Source organism: Mustela erminea, chromosome 3, assembly GCF_009829155.1.
Source record: "Mustela erminea isolate mMusErm1 chromosome 3, mMusErm1.Pri, whole genome shotgun sequence".
NCBI classification, from domain to species: Eukaryota; Metazoa; Chordata; class Mammalia; order Carnivora; family Mustelidae; genus Mustela; species Mustela erminea.
Window position 1 is genome coordinate 12827251 of NC_045616.1, and position 23502 is coordinate 12850752.

Here is a 23502-nt window from a genome sequence, read left to right on the forward strand (position 1 = left end):
CGCTGGTTCTATTGCCAGAAAAAAAAAAAAAAAAGGTTATGGGTTAAAAATATAATTAAGGAGGTGCATGCAGGGTTCCCCTCTCCTTTATTTAATTTCTAAAAATAATGCACACTCACGGATCAATTTGGAAAAACAAAACAAAAAAACAAAAAACAAAAAACTCTGCAGGTGATACAGGCTTCCCTTCCGCGGGGTTCCCACCCATTCTCCAAAGTGAACGGTGGGCGTTAGAGCCCTTCCCCAAACCAGGGCCGAGGGCGTGCGCTCCGCGAGTCCCTCTCCTCTGCGCGCGGGTGGAGCCCGGGGGTTCTGGTCAGATTAACCCCGGCGGTCGTGCCCTAACCCTAAATTCTTCCCAGCGCTTTCTTACCCTGAAGACCCTTGCAAAGTTATCAGCAGGGAAAGGCGACACCCCAAACCCGACTCCGGCTTGGTAGTGTGGCGGAGCAGTCTAAGGCGCTGGATTAAAACTCCAGTCTCTTCGGGGACGTGTGTTCGAATTCCACCGCTGCCAGCCGAGGCGCGCGGGGTGCCGTTTTGCTATCGATCGCAGACTGGGACGAAGCGGAATCGGGCACTGTCCGCTTTCAGTGTCACCCACCCAGCGGGCGGCCAGACGCCGCGCTCTGCGCCTTCTGTGCGCGAGTGTTCCGGACAGCAGGTTGGGCTGGGGCAGGTGGTTACAGGCGCGCGGGGCAGGCACCCTTGCCTCCGTCCTGAAGGAGCGCACAAAAGGCGCCGACGTCTCCAACTAGGGGGAGAGGATGGTGGACGTTCTGAACCGAAGCCAGGTTTGTCCGGTACAGTCTCCAAATACACCCCAGGGTAATAAATCCCGAATAGTAGTTGACGGTGGATGTTCTAAGCCGGGGCCGAGTTTGGCTCATGGTCTCCCCAGATTTTAACCAGCAGGAAGAAAAGGAAGGAGAAAAAAAAAAAATCATACAGACTGTTTCCGCCCGGTTTCGAACCGAGGACCTTTCGCGTGTTAGGCGAACGTGATAACCACTACACTACGGAAACGCACTGGTACCAGTTTCTCTGTAATGTCCTTAATCGTCGCGAAAGCCTTCCATGGCGGCGACCACAGCGTTCGGTGGCTGAGGAGAGAAGGCACCGCTTCCCCAATCGGCGGAAAACAACCGCGAGCCGCTGTGCGAGCAACTGTCGGTTCCGGAGCGACGCACTCGCTCTTCCACCTGCCCTTCTGTCCGACCCCCCAGCCCCTCGGAACTTTCGGGTCCGCCATCTGCCTGCCTAAGACCCCAACCGTCCGCCCGAGAAGAAATGGGAGTTTAAAACCACGGAAAATGAAAAAGCGGGCTCGTCCGGGATTTGAACCCGGGACCTCTCGCACCCAAAGCGAGAATCATACCCCTAGACCAACGAGCCATCCCGCTCCCAAGCTTTTGGTTCAGTCCATAATCTGGATCTAATTGGACTAGGTTTTGGTCACCAATGGCAACTTTTATTTTTAACGTTCTGGAATTATCTCCTAGACCTCGGGGTCGCAGCCCCCGCATGCGCCGTTAACATCACCTGCGGGCAGCTCGCCCCGCGAAAGTACCCAGATCCCTCGAACCCTCTCGGTGCGCTGGGAGAGCCTCCCCGCGAGCGCGCCTCGGACAGCAGGCAGGGGCACTCTTCCGCTTTGGGGACGGAGATCCCCCCGCCCAAGGGAGCCCAAGCGAGGCCCAAGTCTGGAGGCCCCGGGCCTGGGCGCCGAGCCCGGGACCAGCCGGAGTGCTCCGGGAGAGGAAAAGGAGCGGGGTTTGGAGGGGAGGCGGGACAGACGGGGTCTTGCGCCGTGACGGGCGAAATGAAGCCCGAGTGGTCCCTTCAGGTGGGGCGCCTGGTAAAAGGACGAGGGCTTTCGTGTTTGTCTGTCTGTTTGTTTGTTTGTTTTAATGCAAATGTGAAAAGCAACGTAACGCTTTGCAAAGCTATTTGCAAATGTAGAGAAGTGTAGGGCAGAAACCAGATGACCGGCGGCGGTGCCCGGGTGCCCAGCTCGGGAGGCTTGCACCAGAGCGCGCGCGCACTCGTCGCGCAGGCTGGGCGCCGCCCCGGCTCTCGGCGTGGAAGCGGTTGCACGGGAGTAGCCCTCGCTCGCGGCGAACCAGAGTCCAAGGCTGTGAGAGCGCTCTCCTCCTTCGTCTTGGACCTGCTTTCCCCAAAAGGCTTTAACTGCACTGGGCTATTCGGAAGTTTAAAAAAAAAAAAAAAATTAAAAAACAAAAAACAAACCCATTTTTTAAAAAAACTAATTTTGGTTCCCTTATGTAAAATTCACGAAACTCCACTCAGAGCTGGCCCAAAAATTCCCAGAAAAATTCCCTACGAAGATTGTTGCAAAACAGAGTGGGAGATGAATGGGGCTAACCCTCTTCCAGGAAACACAGTGCTCATGTCCCCACTGCCACTCCAGGATCTTGACCGCTCCATTCGATGCTCCCCTCGGCCTCTTCCTCGGAGCACAAGATGCTAACAGGCCTCTTCCTTAACTGGCACCGTCCTCGCCTCCTTTCGTGCGCGCAAAGTGTTGGATGGGCTCTGTCCTGGGCCACCGTGTGTCCTCGCGCTCTTGGTCACGACCGCCTCCGAGTTGCAAGCATTGGCTTCCCTTCTCTATGGGATTATATCAGAAAAGTGCGAACAGACGTCCTAAACTGGGAACACCTGCCCTAAAGTTTTTCAGTGCGACATTTGCTTTTTTTTTTTTAACCATTTTTTAAAACCATTTCGGTTTCCTTTTAAACACAGAATTAATATATACTAAACTGACTTCCATTCATTTATGTTGTTCAAGGAAGTCAAGCGTACGAAATGCAAGTATATCCCCAGAGAGCGATGGGGGCGCTGCCACATAGGCAGGGAGCCAGGCTCGCGGGAGGGCTGGGGACCCGCCTGTCACGGCCTTTGCCTGCACACGACCAGGCGGCGACCCTGACCCGCCGCGCCATCCCAGCCCGCAGGAGCCCTCTGTCCGGTCAAATGGGACCTTCAAAAAGGTCACCGCGGTAACTCCAAGCCGCACTCCAGCGCCGTGTGGGTTTCGGAAACAACCCAACCCGGTGCCTCAAAGTGGAGAAAACCACTCGCGGAACCCTGGGGAGACGCGGGAGAAGGGATGAGTGGACTGTTGAATGGGCGCGCAGGCCTTGCCATCAGCCCGCTCGCATCCAAAGAGCCAAGACTGCATCAAGGTCCGGACAGATGCGCCCGGCATGGGCCGGGAGCGCACCTGCACCTGCCGGCACCTGCGCGTACCGGACTCCCAGGATTCATCCACCCCAATGAGCCCACCCTCAGGAGCAGGGCACCTCGGGAGCGACCTGGCCTCGGGAGCGACTACCTCACTACAGAGCCTAGATTGTGGGGACCCACGGGCAAGCCAAGCGAGGGCTTAAACCTAGCCCCCCTCCCGACTGAAACAGGTTCCCAGGGTGTGTTGTGGGAAGGTGGGCGTAGACAGCTCGTCTCCACTAAACCAAGATAGAGGAGACGAGGACTCTGCCCTGGGCTGAGTGGGGTGAGAGGAGAACGGAAGGATCCACCGCGGACTTCCCGAGAGCGAGCGAAACGCGCGAGGGACCGCTTCGGAGAGGTTGCGCGGAGCCCGCGGAGCCTGTGGCCGCAACGCCACGGGTGCAGGGGGTCTGGCTTCTCGGGAAATGCGGCCACTTCTCGTCACCCCGCATCCGAGGAGCCAAGACTAGTCAGTTCCACCTAGGGCCTGGCTCCCAGGAGGACGGAAATTCGTGTTGGTTCACGACTCTTCCGCTTTTCCAAAGGAGTGAAAAAAAAGCCGCGTAAAGGCCCCAGCGAGATTTGAACTCGCGACCCCTGGTTTACAAGACCAGTGCTCTAACCCCTGAGCTATGGAGCCAGCTGCAAGCAAGTTTCCTGCGCAAGGGCAGTTGACCGCCACCATCCACCGCGCAGCCTCAAAGTGCCACGGGGAGGAGCCAAGTGCTGAGAGGCGAGCCGCCGCCTTTCAACCGAAGAGAGCCTAATGTCGCCGCCGTCGTCTCAGCAGCGATGTCCGCCAGTGTCAAAGGAGGCAGGTCAAGTCGCAGACCCTGAGAGAACTACCCGCAGAGAGAGGGCAGACGGAGCGCCCCGCCGGGCTGTGAGTAGGAAGACAAGACGCTACGCGGGCAGGGGTGGGACCTCCAGCGGGCGGGGCTTAGGAGGGCCCGAGGTCTTCCGGGGTCTTAGGGGTCAGGGGAAAAGACCCGTTGGCTGGAGAGGGCTAAGACTGGCTGTGTATGAGCTTGAGGGCACGAGGTCAGGGCTGCGAGGGAGGTGTTAGGGGGAGAGTGTGAACAGGCCTGTCCTGAAGGAATCCAGGTGCGGGCTTGGAGGGTGGGATTCAGTTGGGCAGCGAGAGATCTGGAGGGAGAGCCCGAGAGGTGTCCGAGAAATCAGAAGGTCCGGGCGTGAAGGATTAGGAAAATTAGACAAATTAGGAAAAGGCAACCCATTGGGACCGCCTTAACTCTTGCGGAACCAGTTTCCTAAGAGCCCCTAAAGGCCCAAGGGATACGGGGCATGGAGAGTATGAGAGCCCAAGTGAGGGACAGGAGATGAGAAAGTGGCGGGTGTCCGAGATATGGAAGCAGCCCAGTGTCCATCACTGATGAATGGATAAAGAAGGGGTATATTTACACAATGCAATGCTATTCAGCCGTACAAAAAAACCAAACAATAACAAAAAAAAAAAAAAAAAAAAACGAAATCTTGCCATTTGCGAAGACATGGATGGAGCTAGAGAGCCTAATGCTAAAGGATGTAAGTGAGAAAGATAAATATGATTTCACTCGTGTGTGTAATTTAGGAAACAAATGAGCAAAGGGGGGAAAAAGAAAGAGAGACAAATCAAGGAATAGACTCTTAACTGTAGAGAACAAACTGATGGTTATTCAAGGGGATGGGGTGGGAAGAGGGGTTAAATAGGGGATGGGGATTAAGGAGTACACCTGTCATGAGGAGCACGGGGTGATGTAGGGACGTGTTGAATCACTATAATGTACACCTGAAGCTAATGAAACACTGTACGCTAACTCACTGGAATTAAAGACTTGAGATAAAACTTAAAAGAACAATAAATAAAGAAAGAAAGAAAAGAAAAGAACAGCATGATGGCTACAAGTGGTAGACCTTAACCTGGTGGCCCAACCTGCCCCATGGTCCCTGCAAGGCCAGGTGACTTGGGTCTGTGGGTGCCCTCCAGTCTGCAGGCTGAGCCATGTAATGGTCTGCTGTTGTTGTTGGGTTTTTTTGTTTGTTTGTTTTGTTTTTGTTTTTTTGTTTTCAGGGAAATGGCTCATGCAACTCAAGGATCTGGGATTCACAGATGGGATCTGAATGAACCAAGTTAAGCCAGTCATTGCTTTCAGAGACCCAAACATCTCCCAGATCTTGGGATGCCCAAAGGATGGGAGAGAAAAATGCACACAATCACACAAACCCTCACACCTGCAGAGTGATATCCGAAGTCACTACACTGCCCTGGTGACCAAAAGAGAGCGTCTCTTATCCCCAATCTGTGATTGTTATTGTAACTGTTGTTATATTTCTTCAGATATATAGATGTCTGTGTAGTTACTCTGCAAATACACATACTCCAGTAGGCACACAATCCCATTTGCAAACACAAAAGCTGGAAATACCCACACAGCCAGCCAGCCCTGCAGTCCCCAGAGCTGGCCCTATAGGCATCTCTCCAGATAACCCCCTTCTGTGACCTGTAATATATCCTGCAGCACAGTTGTTATGTGACTTTAACTGTGCTACTCAATGCAAAACCCATACAAGCCCAGATACCATTAGGGCTTGATGATAACATCAGCCAATTTAATTAGGAAGTGAATGTTAAAAATGGGTTTTGCTTGTGGAAACTAGTGGTATTCAAATACATGCATTGGCTATAGTGTTCTAAAGCTACTCTCCACATAGGACTCACCCTCTGGAATGAGACAATAATACTGTAGCCTGGACTCTCTTTTTTTTAAGATTTATTTATTTATTGGAGAGAGAGAGCATGAGCTGGTGTGGGGGCGGGGGGAGTTGTGCAGATGGAGCGGGAAAGAGTAATCTTAAGCAGGCTCCACGCCCAGCACAGAGACCCACAAGGGGCTCTATCTCACCACTGGAGATCATGACCTGAGCGGAAGTCAGGAGCCAGGCACTTAACTGACTCAGCCACCCCTGTAGGCTGGACTCTTACATGATCCTGTTCCCAGCCCATAAATCACTAGATTCTGATTACCTGGTGCTTTGTCCACTGGGTCTGCCTCTAGAACAGTATCATGCCTGCCCTGTAAGACCGTTGTATGCAAAGTGTGCTTGAAACCTCTCAGGGACGAGCACAGGAACTCCATGACACTTGCAGACCAGACTATCCAGTTGTCACTGTCCCTACGTGCCCACACACCTGTCTAAACCTGTGCGGGACAGAATAGGCTGAGATTGGCTTTCATCTAGCCAGGTAACCAGGTAGTGGGGGATGAGATCTAGGCCCCTGACCTAAATATGGCGTGGCTAATATTTAACAACAAATGAAAAATAGGGTCTTATCAAACTGACATAGGTCTGTTTGCAATACCTAAACCTTATTCACGTGCTGATAAATGCCCTCTTTGTAATCCACACACATACACCCCTGCCCCCTCCATCCAAGATATTAACACATGTGCACACATCGCTCACACACTTAAACACACCTGCTCACCCAGTCTAGCAGAAACCTTTGCTTCTGCCATGCTCTTGCACTCAGACTGGTGGAGTCAAGAATGAGCTCAGCTACCCTAGAAATGAGCTCAGTCTATATTTCCATCTCCTCTTCCCTTTTCCCTGGGGAGCAATAAGTGGGGAACAGCCCAACACCCCCTCCCCAAAAGCCCACCCAAACAGAAGCTAGGGAACAATCAGCCAAGGGATTAATACCCCACCAGGGCACAGGCTGAACAGACCTTGGCACCAGACTGCTGCTGGCATACATTTGCCAAGTTCCAGAAAGGGTATGTCAGAGGCATGTCTGTGCTATGTGCAGTCCCCTCCTGATGGCAGTTGTGTCTGTAAAATCGTAAGTGCTGTTCTGTGTTTCAAAATTCCATAACCTGTGGTCTCCTTACTCAAGGGAGACTATACCTTGGCATCTGAAAGGGGTTCAGGCATCTGTGAGAACACAGGGCTGTCGTGGCTGAGAATGCACATATCACTCTTTCTGTATCATCAGCTTGAGGAGTACTGGTAGGTAGCCAGGTCCTGGGCTTTCGTCTCGTGTACAGGTCAAGAATCTCCTTCCAGTTCTGGCCCAGGCTGTTCTCTGAGCTGGGAGGGAGTACAGCACTCCTTTCTGAGTAGAGACCCCAGGCCGGCTGGATCCAGGTGTCTGGAGGCAGAGCTGACTGCAGACAAGAAGGTAAACCAGAAGGGATGGTGAACTGGGCTGTCTGGGCCTGACCCTGCGCACTGACAGCACTGGGTTTGGTGCTGCTGGCCAGAACCAGAGGCCATGCCAAGCCCAGGCAGGAAGCCCCAGAGATGGGAAGTACCTCTGTCAGCACTTGGGCTCCCTCCTCATCCCCCTCCACTTCCCCATAACTCAGGCCAGATCCACTTGCTGCCAGCAGGCAGAGGACAGGCCCTAGGGGCCAAGGACTCTCTTCCCCCGCTCAGGTGCCGGCGGAACCCTTTTCCACATCGCCTGTTCCGCTGGCTCCAGTGTTGTGGGTCTGCAGGAGCCCCTCCAAGGCCGCCCAGGCCAAGTCCGAGGAGCGGCGAGTGGGGCAGGCCCGAGGTTACCAGGAGGCTCCGACACTGCTTCCCCTGGGCAGCCGGGACAAGGAGGAAGGCACCCTTGCCTGACTCACCCTCTGGGGCAGGCGGACGAAGCCCTCTCAAGGCCAGATTCGCAGGTAGGTGCCGGTGGAGCAGACGGAGAAAAGGGGGAACACGCGCTCGTGGAAATTGACGCGGAAAGTGTACAGGTGGCGCATGTCCTCCGCGGCGTAGAAGGACACGGCCCCCACCTCCAGATCCAGGGCCACCCGCACGCGGGACAGCTGGCCACAGCTGAGGGGCGTCCGCTCGGGGCTAGTCACCGCCCAGTACTTGCCGCTGTTGAGCTGCAGCGCCCAGACGCCCTCCTCTGGGGTGAAGGGCGTGAGGCCCTTGCGACGCACGCTCTCCCGCGCCACGCCGAAGGCCCAGCCATCCTTGGAGCCCACTTCCACCTCCCAGTGGTGCCGGCCAGAGGAGAATCCACAGGACGCCAGCACTCGCGTGTTGGTGTCAAAGCGGCGTGGGTGGCAGGGCACGTCCTGCGCCCGCTGTCCGAGGCGCACGCTCTTCAGATCCAGAGAGAGAATGAGGCGCGGGTTGGCCGTGTCCGGGTCCAGGGTCAGCTCCACTGAAGGCAGACACAGGGAGGGATGTCCCGTGCAAGCCCCTCGCTCAGCCCTCCCCGGCTACCTCTCCACCGCCATCCCCCCACAAGCACGCGGGGAAGTCAGACAGGTGGAGGGTAGGAACCTGACTGGGATGCCAGTTCAAAGAGATCCACAAATCCCATTTAAAAGACAATGGGGGGCGGGGATTTTGAACACTAGATACTGGAAGGGACTGTTACCTTTTCTAATGGTGACTATGGTTTCATGATTTTCTAATTTTTTTAAAGTATATCTTTAGAGATAACATTTATGGAAATATTTATGGAAAGAACTTATTTGTGATTTGCTACCAGTGGGAAGGAGTGGGTAAGGGTGTTTAAGAAAAATATTAGTTGAAGTTGTGTGATGAGAATGTAATATTCATTGAGATCTCCTACTTTTGTGTATGTTTAAAATTTTCATAATAAAAACTTAAAATGTGCACACTTGTCCTAATTACTATCTTCCAGGACTGCTGTTGCCCAGGGGAATCCCACAGTTCAGTATCCCTGCCCTCCTGCAGCTTCCTTTCTGGGGGGAGGGGAGAAGAGACAATAAAACATAAATATGGATGATAAGAAGAATCAGGAGAGAAAGATGTAATTTCAGAGTGGCGAGGGAAAGCGAAAAAGCCTCACTGCAATTCAGCCTCATTGCAATTCAGCAATGACATAAAGGAAGTGAGGAAGCCCCATATACTGAGGTCTAGAGGAAGCATATACCAGGCTGAGCCCCAGCCAATGCAGTGCAAATGCCCTGAGGTGGGTGTGTGCTTGGTGTACTTCAAGAGCAGCTAGGAGGGCTTGTCATGTCTACACAGAGGAAACCAGGGGAAGAGTGTGCACTGAGGCCTGATCCCTCAGCCTGGAAGACCACAGTGAGGACTGTGGTGAGGGAGACGGGCTGTCCCAGGGTTCCGCACAAAGGAGGGGCATGGTCTGACTCAGCTGGTTTAGATTGTTCCAAGGTAAATTCTGACTTAGCTTGTTCAGTCATCAGCATCAGGAGTATGTGCCCTCCCCTCGCCTGCCCTCCTGTGGGTTTGGCTCCCATTCACCCCAGAGCTCTGCAGTAATCAGAGGGAGTAAACTCCCTTCCTCTCTTCAGTCTCCTCCTGCTTTCCCTGACCACCCCCAACGCGCCACCCCCCAACACACATACAACCTGTGTCCCCAGGAGAGGTCTCTGTCTGTATGGGAGTGGGGAGAGGGGATAGCGCCTGGTCCAAGGGAGTGACCCACAATGTATAGGCCTACAAGTCCCACTGCAGCCCGAGGGAGCCAGAATTGGGAGGCAAGGATGAGGAAGCAGACAGCAGAAAGCAGAGGCAGGCAGGCAGAAGGAACAAACATGCACAAAGCCCAGAGAAACCTCATGGGCAAGGACTGGATTCTCTGCATGGCCAGATAATGGGAACTCCCTTTCACAACAACCATCATACCTTTCTCCTCTTTCTCCAGCTCTCCCCGAAGATCCTCTGAGGAGGAAAAACAAAGCAGTGTATGTGTAACTGACTGGGGAGATTGTCTATTTGGCAATGATAGCAATACCACCTCCTCTGACATTTATAGCCCTACCGGCTCACCCACTCCCCAGATACCCCAAAGGCTGAGAGTTGATGTGCAGGCACTGGGTCAAGTGTCAGGGATGGGGAAGGGCAGTATCCTAGCTCTACCTCTCCAGCTTCCCCCTCTTTTGCCTGAGCTGGTCTGAGCTGAGCTCTTCTTCTTCATCCCTCTTTTTGCACCTATATCCCCCTCTACCCTGACTGTCCCTGGGGGAATCTTTGTGCTAGGGAGATGGGGGGCTGCTGCTGAATGGATTTGCTACCACCATTTCCCTGCACCAGTCTGGCCTCGACACACCCTAGCTCCTATTTTCTCACATCGCTTTTGGAAAGGCACATCCTTGGTGCCTAAACTACCAAAACACAACATGGCCACCAGCACTGCATGGCCCAGCCCCAAGCACAGGCCTCTTACCTTTGAACTTCTTGAGCAACCCCTTTAAGACAAAGGTCTTGAGGGAAACATTCCAGACTTTATTCTTCATCTCAGAAGAGACCGTGGTTGGCTTGGGGCCAGGCACATTGTTGCATCTGCAGGACAAAGACCCTGAGGAAGGCCCCCAAACACTGTCCTATTCCCATTGGGCTAAGACAATTAGGATGGCAAGGTCCTCCTGCTGGGGAGAGTTGAAGAAAGGAGAGGCTGATCTTACACCAAAATATCCACAGCCAGGCAGGTGGACATTTGCCTTGGGGAGGTACACAGATAAGACAGTGTAGGAGCTGGGAGGTGAGAGGTCAGGGGTGAGGGAGTGAAGAGAGACAGCTCAGTGGAAAAAGAGAAGAGCCAGCTTGGAGAGGCCTAAGTAACTCTTAGGTCCACTCACCTCCTTAGTGTGTTTCGGAATTCCTGGAAAGAAGGATAAAAGAAAACCAACTCAGCATCAGGTAACCTCAAGTCACCCTTGATAAAATAAACTGGTCTCTTGTCCTGCTTCTAGAGGAATAAGCAGTACCGTGTACCAGCCCCCACCATCTGCATGGGTCTAGATGGCAATGGCTTTCTGCTGGTGGCTGATGACTGGGTGTCTCATCACCTCCCTTCCCACAGCTTTGCAAAGGCTCCCTTCATTACAGATTCATCACTGGAGCCATGTGCTGGGATCTAGTGTTTCCTGCGCTCTGGACACCACCCCAGATAAGAACAGTCCTTTGGCAATGACTGGTCACTCAGATCAGCATCTTTTAAATGACCATGCTTGACCCATTTGTGACCTGTGATGCTTATTTGTGGATCGTGACTATTTACTTTCAAAGAAAGTAGAGTAGAAAATGTCAAAATATCAAATGCATGTATTAAAGAGAAGCATTCTTTTCTGAGACTTTTGTCACAAGGCTTCTCTATGCCTTGTATATAGCTCTTTGGATCTCCTTTCTGTCTGTTATGAATTCATGAATCGCTGAGTAAAACCAGAAAGATCTTTATTGTGGCTCAAGGTCAAGAAAGTTTTGAATCTTTTTATACCTTTAACCCTGGGAGAATCGGGGCAGTCTTCTCCAGTCCTCTTCTGCTCAAGTATGTGATTCTACTAAACTCACAGAATCTGACTCTGTTCTCACTTGCCATTTGTGATGCCTTAGGATAAATGATTCATACCTCTGGCCAATCCAGACTCACCTGGAGAAAGTCAAGGTCAGGCTTTCGAGATGTCTCCTGGATCTGGCTGCTGAGCTTGGAGAGCTGGGTGATCTCACCCCCAAGCTGAGCTATGTTCTCATTCTGCTTCTGTGTCACCTCCCGGGACAGCTCCTCCAGACGGCCCAAGAGCCTGCCCTCCTGCTCCACCAGGAAGGCCCGCAGTGCCTGGAACTCTGCGCTCACCTTCTCTCTCTCAGCTGCCATCTGCTTCTGTGTCAGGAAAGTAGAAGTTGGACAGGCAATGGCACATCAAGATGTAGCATTTGGAGAGTAGCCTCAGTCATCCCACCGGACAGAATTCCACCCACCTCACTGTTCAGGGGTCAGAGGCTCACCTATACATACCCACCACCCACATCTTCTAGTTTAAATATCCCAACTCTGAGCACACAGCGGCTTCAACACATGCTCCCATATCCCCTGTCACAAATGTGCTTTCTCACCAACCTAGAGCAACAGCAAACTTGCCACAGAACCACCCTGGGCTATAGCTGTCTCATTTGGAAAGGAGGAAGAATAAAATAGGGTCTCTCAGAGCCACTGTATGGATTAAACTGAGGTCACTTCCTCCTCATGCCCAAACACATGTATTCTGAGTTAAAAACAAGACCGGGGGCCCAAAATGGAGTCACCCATGCTAAGTCCCATACCAGGAAACAGAGATGTAATTACAGATTCAATTTTCCCAGAAATAGAATTTTTAAAAAGACAAGCAAGAATCCCCTGATCAGCATTAGTTAACTAACTACCTGATAAACCCCTACCCTCCCTCCCCAAGAGGGAAAGTAACTTTGTAATAACCAATCTGCTTTTTGGCCTAGTATAAATTCCTTGTTCCTGCTCCCTTCTGCCTATAAAATCTTTTGCCTTGTATAGCTTTCCAGAGTTTGGGGTTTTTTGTTTGTTTGTTTGCTTGCTTGTTTTTGTTGTTCTTGTTTTTTTGTGTGAGAGAGAGAGAAAGAGAGAGCACAAAAAAGGGGAGCAGCAGGCAGAGAGGCAGGCTGCCTGACATGGGCTCATTCCCAGGACCTGGGATCATAACCTGAGCCGAAGGCAGACGCTTAGCCAACCAAGCCACCCAGGCGCCCTTTCAGAGTTCTTTCCTATCTGCTAGATGGGCTGCTGCCCCATTCATGAATTGCTGAATAAAGACAATAATATCTGCAAATTTTACTCAGCTAAATGTTCTCCTTTAACATTTGTCATCCCTCCAATTTTCACTCTTGACTTTACTTCTTTTTAAAGAATGCCCCCACAGGGCCAGGATGGTGGGCGATCCTCTGTTGTCACTGAAAGAGGGCCCACCTGGGGGAGCACCAGGGGGGTGCTCAGCTCACCAGAAGCTCCTTGCTCTCCTTCTCTTCCGTGGAACGGAACACCTCATAGTCCTCCAGATCCTTCTTCAAGACCTTCAGCCTGGACTCTAGGAGTTCCTGCGGGGGGGGGGGGGGGAGGGTGAGAAAGGAGACATTATGGGGGAGGACTCTGGAAACCCCAACTTATGCCTTTCTGGAGCTATCCAGGAGAAAGAGAACCTCTTCATTGAATAGAGGAGGCAGGGTTCAAGCCATATCTGGACATAGGGATGGCTACCACCTGCACAGGCTCACATAAGGGAAGAGGGCAACTGAAGGGTAACTCCTAAGCCCCAAGGTCTTATTTCCTAAAGACCATCTGTACACAATACAAGCTGAAATGCAGGCTATGTACAAGCCCAGCCTACCTAGTCTTCCCCTCTGCTTTCCTCCTCACCATCAGAAAGCCTCCTGGATGGGAGGGCTGGAGTGGGGTAAGGACTAAAGAAAGACTGGGGGCTGTGTGCCCATAGCCTCTGTGGACACTCCAGAAAGGAGGCAGGGAAGAGACTGACCCAGATCCGTATCTTTGACACAGCCCAAGACTGCCTTTGGTTCTCTACTCAACCCAGGAGTCCCCCACTGCCTGGCCCCAACCCCTCAGAAGGCCGTCCCACTCGGGCCCAGGACGCGAGGGCGCAGCACACCGCCACGCCCAGGGAAAGGGCTGAGAGAGGGGGCAGGGAAGTGTGGGTGTGGCTGAGACACTGCTGGAAGCCGTGGAGAGAATCGCCAAGTCCGTGGAGGTATCGCGAAGGTGGGCCAGTAGGGAGCCCAGAGGGAAACTCGAGTATGGGTGGGAGGGTGGTGTTGGCGGAGCAGCGGCGACACAGCGAGAGCCGCACTCAGCACCCAGCGCTGGGTAGGTAGCTCGGCAAAGGAGGAAAGAGGCAGGGTCTCCCCCGGGCCCCCCGCCTGCCCGCCGGCCGTCTGCGCCGAGCGCGCGGGAACGCCGCGAGAGCTGGGTCTTGGCTGTCTGCGCGGGGGTGGGGGCAGGGCGCGGCGCTCACCTTCGCTTCCTGCACAGCCTCGTCCAGCGGCAGCACTGCGTGCGAGCGGTGTTCACGGGCGCGGTCGCACACCACGCATATGGCGCGCCCGTCGTCCTGGCAGTAGAGCTTGAGCGGTTCGCCGTGCTGGACGCACCCGGCCGCTGCCGCCTGCGCGGGCCCGCGCTCCCCCGGCGCGGCCGCCGGCAGACTGAAGCGCCGCAGCAGCGTGGTCACCGAGGCCAGCTGCCGGTTGGGCCGCAGCTGGCCGGGTCGCACGGGCTCTCGGCACTGCGGGCAGGGCAGCGGGCTGGACGCCGCGGGGGCTCCCACGCCGGGGCGCTCCCAGCAGCGCGCAATGCAGGAGCGGCAGAAACTGTGACCGCACTCGACGGACACCGGCTCGCGGAACATCTCCAGGCATATGGAGCAGGTGGTCTCCCCCTGCAGCTCCGCGGCCAGTGCCAGCGCCTCGGCCCCGGCGCCGGGGTCCGTCCGCGGCCCCACCGCCGCCATGCGCTCCCTCGGCGTGCCTGAGCCGGGCGGTGCTGGGGAAGTAGAGGGGCCCGACAGTATGCGGCTCCGAGTGGGTTGGCCAGGTCCGGCCTCCGAGTACCCAGTGGGAGAGGAAGGGCGGGGCTGGAGCCGGACTGGTGGAGACCGGAGCTGAGAGCTTGCCCGGCCGGGAAGCGAGACCGGCGCGAGCGCGCGATGGGCGGGCCAGACCGTATTTATCGATCGGATCCAAGTGCGGGCGGGCGCCGTGGGCCCCACTCGGGGCCCCTCAAACACTGGCTTTGATCTGTAGCCTCTTCCGTCCCCTGGCGTCCCCTCTCCGTCGCCCCCCCCCCACCTCGCCCAGACCCTCCGCAAGCCTCTCTAGGCACCCCCAGCCTGACCCAGTCAGCCGTGGGAAACGGGCCTGGACTGGTGGGCGCACAGCTGGACGCCACTCCCGAGCCCCACCTAGCACGGCCGGGCCAAGGGCCTAGCGCCCGGGCCGCAGTGTCAGGTTCCCGGAGTGCAGGTTTGTCCTGGACCGGGGCTGAGCTAAATTTAGGGTCTGGAACGTGGCTCTTGCCCCCACCCCCAAGCGTGCCTTGTATCCACTTCTGTGGCTTCTTCTCCCACCGTTGTTCTCCCCCTTGTTTATTCTTTCTTTAATTCTTGGCTTTGAACAAATAATACATTTACAATACATTTTCCCATTTGAATCTCCACCAAATGAACCCAGTCCTCTACTGTCCCTCCAGAACTGCCAGGAATATTTGGTTCCACCACCATTCCTCATTCCCAAAGGGCACTCGGGGCGGGCAATAGACACCACCCTCCTCAGAAACCACTCTTGTCAAAGTCACCAGTGACCTCAGTAACCTAAAGGCAAAGGCTCCTCCTCGGGCCTACCTCACCTGCCCTTTCCTCTGATGCTTCCTCCTTGCTGACACTCTTCCCAGGCATCTTTGTGGATGCTGTAGTCCCTGGCTCTCCTACTTTTTTCTTGGCCTCCCTCGTGGGTTCTTCCTCCTCTTCCTGCACTTGCTCAGTTCTTGGACCTCTGTCTATACTCACTCCTGATCTCTTGCACTTCCTTGGCTTGAAAGACCCTCTTGCGGATGCCACAGTACACATCCCCACCCAGCATCCCCTGCTGTTCCTGGTTCTCACATCCCACTCCCAGTAGCATGTTCTAAGGGGTATCACACACTCACCATATCCACAACTGTACTTCACATCTGCCCCTCCACCTGTTCCTTCCAGAGCCTTCCCCACACCACCCCATGTAACATCAACTCCATCCCTCCAGGTGCTCAGGCCAAACTGGGAGTCCTCCCTGTGACTCCCAAGAGGAAAAAATGCACATGCTCCCCCCTCAGTCCCTGTGTGTCCTCACTCACACCCTCCACTGCACCATCTCCAATGACCTCATGATCACAACAGTTCTCTCCCCTTTGGTCACACTGCCCTACCCCAGCTTTTCCACCCAGCTCTGAGAACAGTCCTGTTGAAATGTTAAGTCAGATCAATTTTAAGTTCTCCTCTGCTCAGACCCTCCATTGGCTCCCACTGCTCAAAGTAAAAGTTGAAGTCTTTTATAATCCTCCAAAGGCCCTACCTGTTCTTTGACCCCACCCCCTGCACCCAGCCTCTCTACCTGCAACTCCTATCGCTCTTCCCTGTTGACTCCTCTCTTCTCACAGGGACTGCCTTGCTATTCCTGCAAAATGCCAGCAAGATACTATTTCAGCACCTTTGAACTGGCTTTTACCTTTACTGGGACCTCTCTTTTCCCATACTTGCATGGCTTTCCCATACTTCCCACCTCCTTCCAGTTCTTGTTCCAAATGTCATCTCTCAGCAAAGCCAGCCGGGACAACACTGTTTAAAATCACCTCTTACCACACTCTTGTCCTTCAACCTGGCTCTGTTTTCTCTCTAACACTCTGGAATTTGAGCTGTTAGAGGAGATGACGGTGTCAGTTTTGTTCGTGGCTGGACCCCCAGGGTTCTAGAGCAATTCTTGTTGCACAGTGAGAAAAGTAAACTTGTCTTGGGTTGAACTGATTAAAACGTGGTTCCAAATTCAGATTTACAGATGTGGTTCACAGCGAAAAATGTGCCCAGGGTCTATGCTCCAGTCTCCTTCCATCCCAAACGATCAACTTTCCGATTATGAATTATTTTTACACAAATATTATGTCGCTTACTACACTCCCGTTCTTCCTGGTTAATAAACGTAGCAGCCTGTACACAGACTTCCTTTTTGGCTCACAGTTCATTTGGGGCATCGTGCCTGATGGTTTCCCCTGTTTTCCACGGCTGCTTTCGGGTGTTTATTCCGGCCCTGTTCTCCCCGCCAGTGTCCCTCAATGGATACCCGCTGCCCTGGAGTCAGTGAAGGGCTAGAACACACCTCCGGCCCTGCCCGACCGGCTTTGCAAGCATCTGGGCTGTCTTACTAGGCTCGTCGCACACCCACTGTCCATACTAATAAGCAGCCAAGGGAAGGTATAGAAAAGGTTCTAGGAAAGTGGGGATGTAGCTCAGTGGTAGAGCGCATGCTTTGCATGTATGAGGCCCCGGGTTCGATCCCCGGCATCTCCAACGCGGTGTTGCGGTTTCCTTTTTTCCTTCCGTGCCAAGTTTCCAAACGGCGAATGTTCGCAGAGCCCTAAGGGGAAATCCCGCATCTTGGAGTTCGCCCAGAATGGAAACCTCGGCGGCGGCCGCAGTGGCGGGACCCACCCACTCCAATCCCCAGATCCTACCTCAAACCTCCTGATTAAAATATCACAAGGTGAGCGTGCTAGTGACATTAGGAAGCCCACGTTTCCCCCTCCTTTGCGCCCTGCGCTTTCTGGGAGTGGGAAAAGGCTGGGTGGCTGGCAGAGCAGAGCAAGCAAAAAACAGACCCAGGTGGGAGGGGCGGTCGGGCAGGATCTGTGGAGGTTGAGTTTTCAGGTTTTCCTAGCGGCTGGAGTTTGCAAATAAACCCCCTTTTATGTCTGGAGCGGCCTATAACCCGAATCCTACCTTGAATTAAGAATTGTTGAAATATAAGTCCTTAGGCGCCCGGCTAGCTCAGTCGGTAGAGCATGAGACTCTTAATCTCAGGGTCGTGGGTTCGAGCCCCACGTTGGGCGCTATGTGTCCTTTTTTGTTCACTTCTTGACTCCCTCCGGGACGAACAGAGAAATTCTATTCTGGAAATTTCTTGTGTGCGATCCTGTGGATATAGGTTTTTTTGTCGATATAGCTTTGTTCACTAATTTATGATTTACTGCTAACAAAATGAATTTTATAGAAGTGTATGTGAATTATTGGTTTTTAAAATTGTTCAAATATGTGTAATAAAACTTCCTGTTTCACTAATTGTTACATGTACAGTTCTGTAGCTTTACACACATTCACACAGTTGTGCAGCCATTACCACCATCCATTTCCACAACTTTTTCATCAGGCAATACTAACTCCCAGTTCTGTCCTTCTTCCAGCCTCTGGTAACCACCATTCTACTATCACTATGACTACTCTTCATTATATATATATATATATCCACATGCTACACTTTTTTTTAACCCTTCATCTGTCTATAAACACTTGGTTGGGTTCCTTCTGCCCTTTTGGCTTTTGTGAAAAATGTGGCTATCAGCATGGTGTGCAAATATCTGTTCAAGTTCCTGTTTTCACTTCTATTGAGGATATACCTAGAAGTGGAATTGCAGAACATACGTATTTCTTTTTTTTTTTCTTATTTTTCTTTCTAATTTTTATTCCAGTGTGACATATGGTAGTTCTATGTTTAATTTTTTGAAGAATCAACCATAGCATTTAACACAGAGTTCCACAAAATGAATTTTTAAAACATTTTTTTTGAGTAGCTTGTACACTGTACTGTTAAAAAATTGAACCATACATAAAAATATTCAGCAAAAAGGGTCTATCATCTTCCCTCATTAGGTAACAATTTTTGTACTTGTGTATATAGTCTTGCACAGTCACATATCTTTTGATGCAAATATATTTCTATTTTCCTCTATTTTATACAAAAAGATAATTATAACTCATATTTGAAGATCTTTCCATCTCAAGATGTAGAAAATTTTCTAAATCTTTTTTTTGCAGATGCATAATGTTCACCTGTAGATGACTCATAGTTTATTTAACAGATCACCTACCGAAGGACATTTGTATTGTTTTCAATCTCTTGTTATTATAATAAATTCTGCAGTAAATAAGTATGTAGTGTTGTTATTTTGCACTTTTGCACTCATATCTGTGGGCCAAATTCCTGGGAGTAAGATTGCTGGGTCAAGGTTTATATGTGATTGTAACTTTATGGAAATAAATCACTGGACTGTAGATCCTACGGGGTGATTGATAATCCTTCCTGTCAGCCATGAACCATGTTGCCTATTTCTCCACTGCTTTGGTGACAACGGGCAGCTTTAACAAATCTGACATGACTCTATCCCCCCAAAATTCCCTCACTGCTTGTCCTACAAGATAAGATGATATCCATTGCAGGGCACTGTCTGACGGGAAGAGGGGCCTTCCTTTTGCAGCTCACAGGAACATACTCAGGCAAAAGATTCTGAAGATCAGCGTCACTCTTATTTATGGCTTCTATAGGACAACATCATTTTTCTTTTTTCAGGCTTGTTTCTGTGAAGGCTATCATGTTTTCTTCAAAACCATGACATCACTGCAAAGCCACGACACCATTGGAAAGGCCTCAATTATTTCTTATTCTGAGAATTTTCTCCCTTGGACAGAAAGAATCCAAGTAAATACAAGAAATTAAATTTGTATGTGATTTTCCACTTGGTCTTGGTGTCATATGGGGCATATTTAAATTATTAGGTCATGCATGTGACTTGTAGTTTATGATAATTATATATAATTTATAATTTACTTATATAATTATATAAATATATGATCTACATATAAATAAATAAATCAACCATCCTCTTGAATATTTTCATTTAAAACCTCATTTGAGACCGATAATTATCTCCTCGTTTAAGCTATTTACGGCTATTTTCTAGCTAGTCTAAAAATACTCCAATATCAGCTATTTAACAGTCAGTGGTTTCCCTTTACTAGAGTTGGCAAAGCCTTTCTCTTAGGGTCTGTGTAGCATCAGGAGAAATGGTTCAACTACCATCAAATGCTGCCCTGTTTATAGTATATCACATTTGTTTGTGGGTGCAAAATCCCCTAAATAAAAGGCAGGTCTCGGTCACATGGTGTTGTCCTGGGGAATGTATATTTGGGGCAAATAGGAAGACAAAATGTCAACCAGAGCAACCTAATTCTGGAGGACTGCATGCTAAAGGAAGAGTGGCCAAATAGATGACCCAGAATGACCTGCTCTTCCATTTTGTGTCAGGACCAACTGGATTAAAATCACTGGATATTTTGGGAAACTCTCTCTGCTGTCATTTGAGATGTTTAATGTCCAAGGACTAAGGAAGGTATTTTAATATAGAAAAAAACACTAACTTGTTGTGATTAATATTCAATTTATCTAGTTGTAAATGTTAAAGCCTAGTTTTTCTCAAGGTTTGAAGTTCAATTTACTAATACTGTTGTTGTTTTTTAAATCAAACCAGCAGTTTCTGGAACAGGAAAAGTTACTAGTTCCTTTAACTAGTTCCTTCCCTAGTTCCTTCATGAATTGTGATTATCAAAAGGCGTCATTCTGAACAACTGAGCCACTGGTGATATTTTCTTTTAGACATTCCAGGTGACAATTACGGACTGAACCCCCACTGAGTATGGAGGAGAAGGGGGCACTGATTAGGTCACAGCTAGAGTGCAGAGCCAGGACCTGTACCTCAGTTGCTGCTATTTTCTCCCTAACCACCAACTCATAGCAGTTAGAAACACCACGTGTATTGTCTACTTGCAATCTTCTGAATGAGCCTATGTGTTCATTATCTGTCCTTAAAAACTCCACATCGAAGTCCTACTGTATTTCTCATTAGCCTGGAAGTCCTCTTAAGAGTATAGATCCGGTGTCCTCCACACATTTTTCTAACCACTTGTAAACAAAATCAGCAGCTGGTGTGGAACGATTCACCAGAAGTCAGAGCCAGGGAGGTATGGCTGTGAATCCTTATCCTCCAAGTTCCTGGTCTTTCTTTTCGTCTTGAATCCACCAAGCACACTCCTACTTTGGAGCCTTCCAACACTCAGCTCCCTCTCCCAAAGGCCTCTTCCCAAGATCTTTGAAAGGCTGGCTCCTTTTTTCCTGACTAAGCTCACTGTCACCTCTTCTGATACATCTTTTTTAGCCCTTCTCTAATGCTGTCCTCTGTTTGCTTGCCACTCTGTCAGATCTCCCTCATTAATTTTCTAACAGTTCTTTTCACCCTCTGAGATAGAGCCAGTGGGGTGGGAAGAGATAAAATTGGAATTGTAGAAGAGAGAAAACTGAAGCTGGATGATGGGTACTTGGCATTTCATTATACCATTGTCTCTACTTTAAATTTCCTAATAAAAATATTTTTAAAATAAAGCAAAAGGGTATATACTTATGAGTGAGAGATTTAAAAAATTAGATAAGTAATTTTGTACAGTAATGATATTGGGCTTGGGGGGCTCCCCCAAAAGTCGCTGGGCTGCTTCCCTGAAGCCTTCACTTTCTTTCCCCCCTTGAACTCTAGAGCCTGCTTCTACACACCTGCAGCATCCCACAGGCTCCAGACCAACGAGCTGACAGTGAGGCTGGGTGAAGGCGGCTGGGTGAGACACCTCTGGAGGGACTGATGGTCCTTTTGACGGTTCACCACCGCTGAGGAGGACACAGTGGGAGGAATGCAGGATAGATGCCAGGTGGGTTTGCCTTAGGGGGCAGGCGGGAGCGGCAGTAGGGCACCACTTGGAGGAGCAGGGGTGGGCCCCCTGAGGACAGGTGGATGGAGGCCCCAAGCTGAGAGTGAAACCAGGGGGGTAGAAGAATTTAAACTTGCACGTGGGAGTGGCGGTGGTGTGGACTGGCCGCCATCGCCGTTGGCCTCACCCAGCCAATCACTGACAGTCCGCGGGCAGAACCAAAGCTGCTTTCCCCGCGGGGCTTGCTTGAATTTCTCTCGGTGCCCTGCGGCTTTTCCTCTCCTCCATCCTTTAGCTCCCACTTCTGTTTCCTGTACCCCCAGGTTCCCTCACCCTCTGTGAAGTGTCTGTGCGTCAGTGGCGTCACCTGGAAACCGGGGACAACAATGTTACCTACCTCCCGGGGTGGTTAGGCTCCTTTGAGGCTGACCCCTAAAACAGGACCGGACACCATCAGCACAGAGCGTGTGCCTGGTGCGGTAATTACCACTGCTAGGTCTTCCCTGAGAGTACTTTTCCCTGGCCTGCCTGACTTCCACCATATATTTCCAGCTCATGCCTGCTTGCACTTTTTAATATTTCATGTGTGGTTGCGTGGCCTTCTTGCCTTTTGTTGCCTTTTAACCCATCATGCTCGTAAGTTCTTTGAAGGAGTGCTCCAAAGACATCTACCACCTTCTAATACCACAGACCTCGAGGCCTGGACTGTATTGGTTGAAGTGAACGGGTCAAGAATGAGAAAAGACAAGAGTACGTGTAAAAATATAAAAAGTATTCAAACATATATGCACGTAGGTTCCAAAGACAGATGACTGAAGTAAACAAATTCACTGAAACTGTTCTAGATAAAGAGAAAAACACTAATGACTTCTTATTGTTTCCATCCAGTTTTGAACCAGGGACTTTCCACATGTTAAGTGAACGGGATAACCACTACACCACAGAAACAGATAATTGTGTGGTTGTTTCATGAGTCTAATAAGACTTATAGTCATGGACCCTGCCAGGGTCTCTACCCAACCAGGGAGGCAGAGCTCTTAGAACCATTCCTCGTGGCCCCCGGTAATATTGTCTAACTGCCCAACTCCACCAATTAGTAGATCCGGAAGCCGGTCACATTCAGCAACTCAAAACAAAACAAGGAATGAAAGAAAGCAGGCATTGCAGCAAGGAAGGTAAATGCGGCTTTGGAGGTTTGAGACTAGATAATTCTCTCCATTTTGTCTCTTTCCTCTAGCAAAACAGCTCAAGGGTTTAAGTTTTCACCCATTTTGAGCTGGATTGACACTAACGATCTAAAGAATTAAGGAAATGGTAAACATATTCAAAGAATATGAGCTTTGAATATATTTCATCAAAATGTAGATATAAATTAGCCAAAAATAAAATTAGTTTTACATATGCTTCAGAAATGATTGTTTCTTCTAAATTAGGTGGAATTATCTATTAAAAATAAAAAGGATATTGAAATACCAAATTATAAGTCAATGTTATTTAAATAAAGCTGAAAATTTAAAATTTGGAAATGTAATTAAATCTTTTAAGTATTTTCTAAAAATAAAACTAATCAATTCTAGCATTGAATGTCCATATTTGGGATGAGGCTTAACACATGGTATATGTAGATCTCTATATCTGCAAATGTAAGATTATTATTGATGATTTAATATTGCAAAATGGGTTTTTTTGGTCACCTATGCTGATTCTGTGGAGACAGGAATTGGAATAGAGGTGGAGTTCTGCTGAGTCGGGATCCTTGAGAATTTCAATTTGTAAGCCCCTATCCACCAAACCACTGGGCAGGAGGTCCTCTTGTATGAGTCTAGTTCTCTCATCAAGATCACCAGGGGCCTGCAGGTGGCCCAATCCATAGAGGCCTTATCACATTCCTTTACTAGACCATGTATGGAATTTGACTCTATAGATCTGTTCCTCTTTTTTTTTGTACGTCTTGACTCCCTTGGCCTCAGTGGAAGCTTCATTGCTAGCTTTACTCCTATTCTGACTCCTCCATCTGTCTACTCAGGACTATCTCCCTGGAGAATCACACTGCGATTGACAGCTTGACCCAACCTCTACCCCACCCATCTGTGGCTCCAGCAAAGACAGCTCTCCCCAAGCTTCAGATACATGTGTCTTGGACGTTTCGACATGTCCAACCTGTTCAAGACTG

The 23502-nt window shown here is 50.5% G+C and overlaps 1 protein-coding gene, 1 long non-coding RNA gene and 5 other non-coding genes across 8 annotated transcripts; 3 read left to right on the forward strand and 4 right to left on the reverse strand.

The window, feature by feature from the left end:
• Positions 1-953: 953 nt before the first annotated feature.
• Positions 954-1026, reverse strand: TRNAV-AAC. Its single transcript has one exon. It is a non-coding gene; the product is annotated as a tRNA-Val (tRNA).
• Positions 1027-1323: 297 nt separating this feature from the next.
• TRNAP-UGG lies at positions 1324-1395 on the reverse strand. Its single transcript has one exon. It is a non-coding gene; the product is annotated as a tRNA-Pro (tRNA).
• A 2424-nt stretch (positions 1396-3819) lies between these two features.
• On the reverse strand, positions 3820-3892 carry TRNAT-UGU. Its single transcript has one exon. It is a non-coding gene; the product is annotated as a tRNA-Thr (tRNA).
• Positions 3893-5178: 1286 nt separating this feature from the next.
• On the reverse strand, positions 5179-14822 carry TRIM7 (tripartite motif containing 7). The gene is made up of 8 exons (XM_032335233.1): positions 14013-14822; positions 12985-13080; positions 11627-11857; positions 10836-10858; positions 10424-10539; positions 9883-9918; positions 7884-8422; positions 5179-7418 (listed from the first exon to the last, which is right to left on the reverse strand). Exons 1-7 carry the CDS (start codon positions 14505-14507, stop codon positions 7911-7913), a joined length of 1509 nt encoding a protein of 502 aa, XP_032191124.1. The 5' UTR covers positions 14508-14822; the 3' UTR covers positions 5179-7418; positions 7884-7910.
• LOC116585886 lies at positions 13630-21742 on the forward strand. Of its 2 annotated transcripts, none has more exons than XR_004283796.1 (4): positions 13630-13759; positions 19147-19297; positions 21161-21329; positions 21653-21742. It is a non-coding gene; the product is annotated as an uncharacterized LOC116585886 (long non-coding RNA). The 2 variants fall into 2 exon arrangements; XR_004283797.1 differs by lacking the exon at positions 13630-13759 and adding an exon at positions 14952-17286.
• On the forward strand, positions 17022-17093 carry TRNAA-UGC. Its single transcript has one exon. It is a non-coding gene; the product is annotated as a tRNA-Ala (tRNA).
• Positions 17560-17632, forward strand: TRNAK-CUU. The gene has a single exon. It is a non-coding gene; the product is annotated as a tRNA-Lys (tRNA).
• Positions 21743-23502: the final 1760 nt, after the last annotated feature.

Bases quoted from the DNA above. Each gene is read 5' to 3' on its own strand.
- TRIM7 (XM_032335233.1), bottom strand. From the start codon at position 14,507: ATGGCGGCGGTGGGGCCGCGGACGGACCCCGGCGCCGGGGCCGAGGCG. The intron at 11,858-12,984 runs GTGAGCTGAGCA...TTCCTGACACAG, and splicing joins AGGAGAGCAAGGAGCTTCTG to AAGCAGATGGCAGCTGAGAG. The intron at 10,540-10,835 runs GTGAGTGGACCT...TTTGTCCTGCAG, and splicing joins TTCCGAAACACACTAAGGAG to ATGCAACAATGTGCCTGGCC.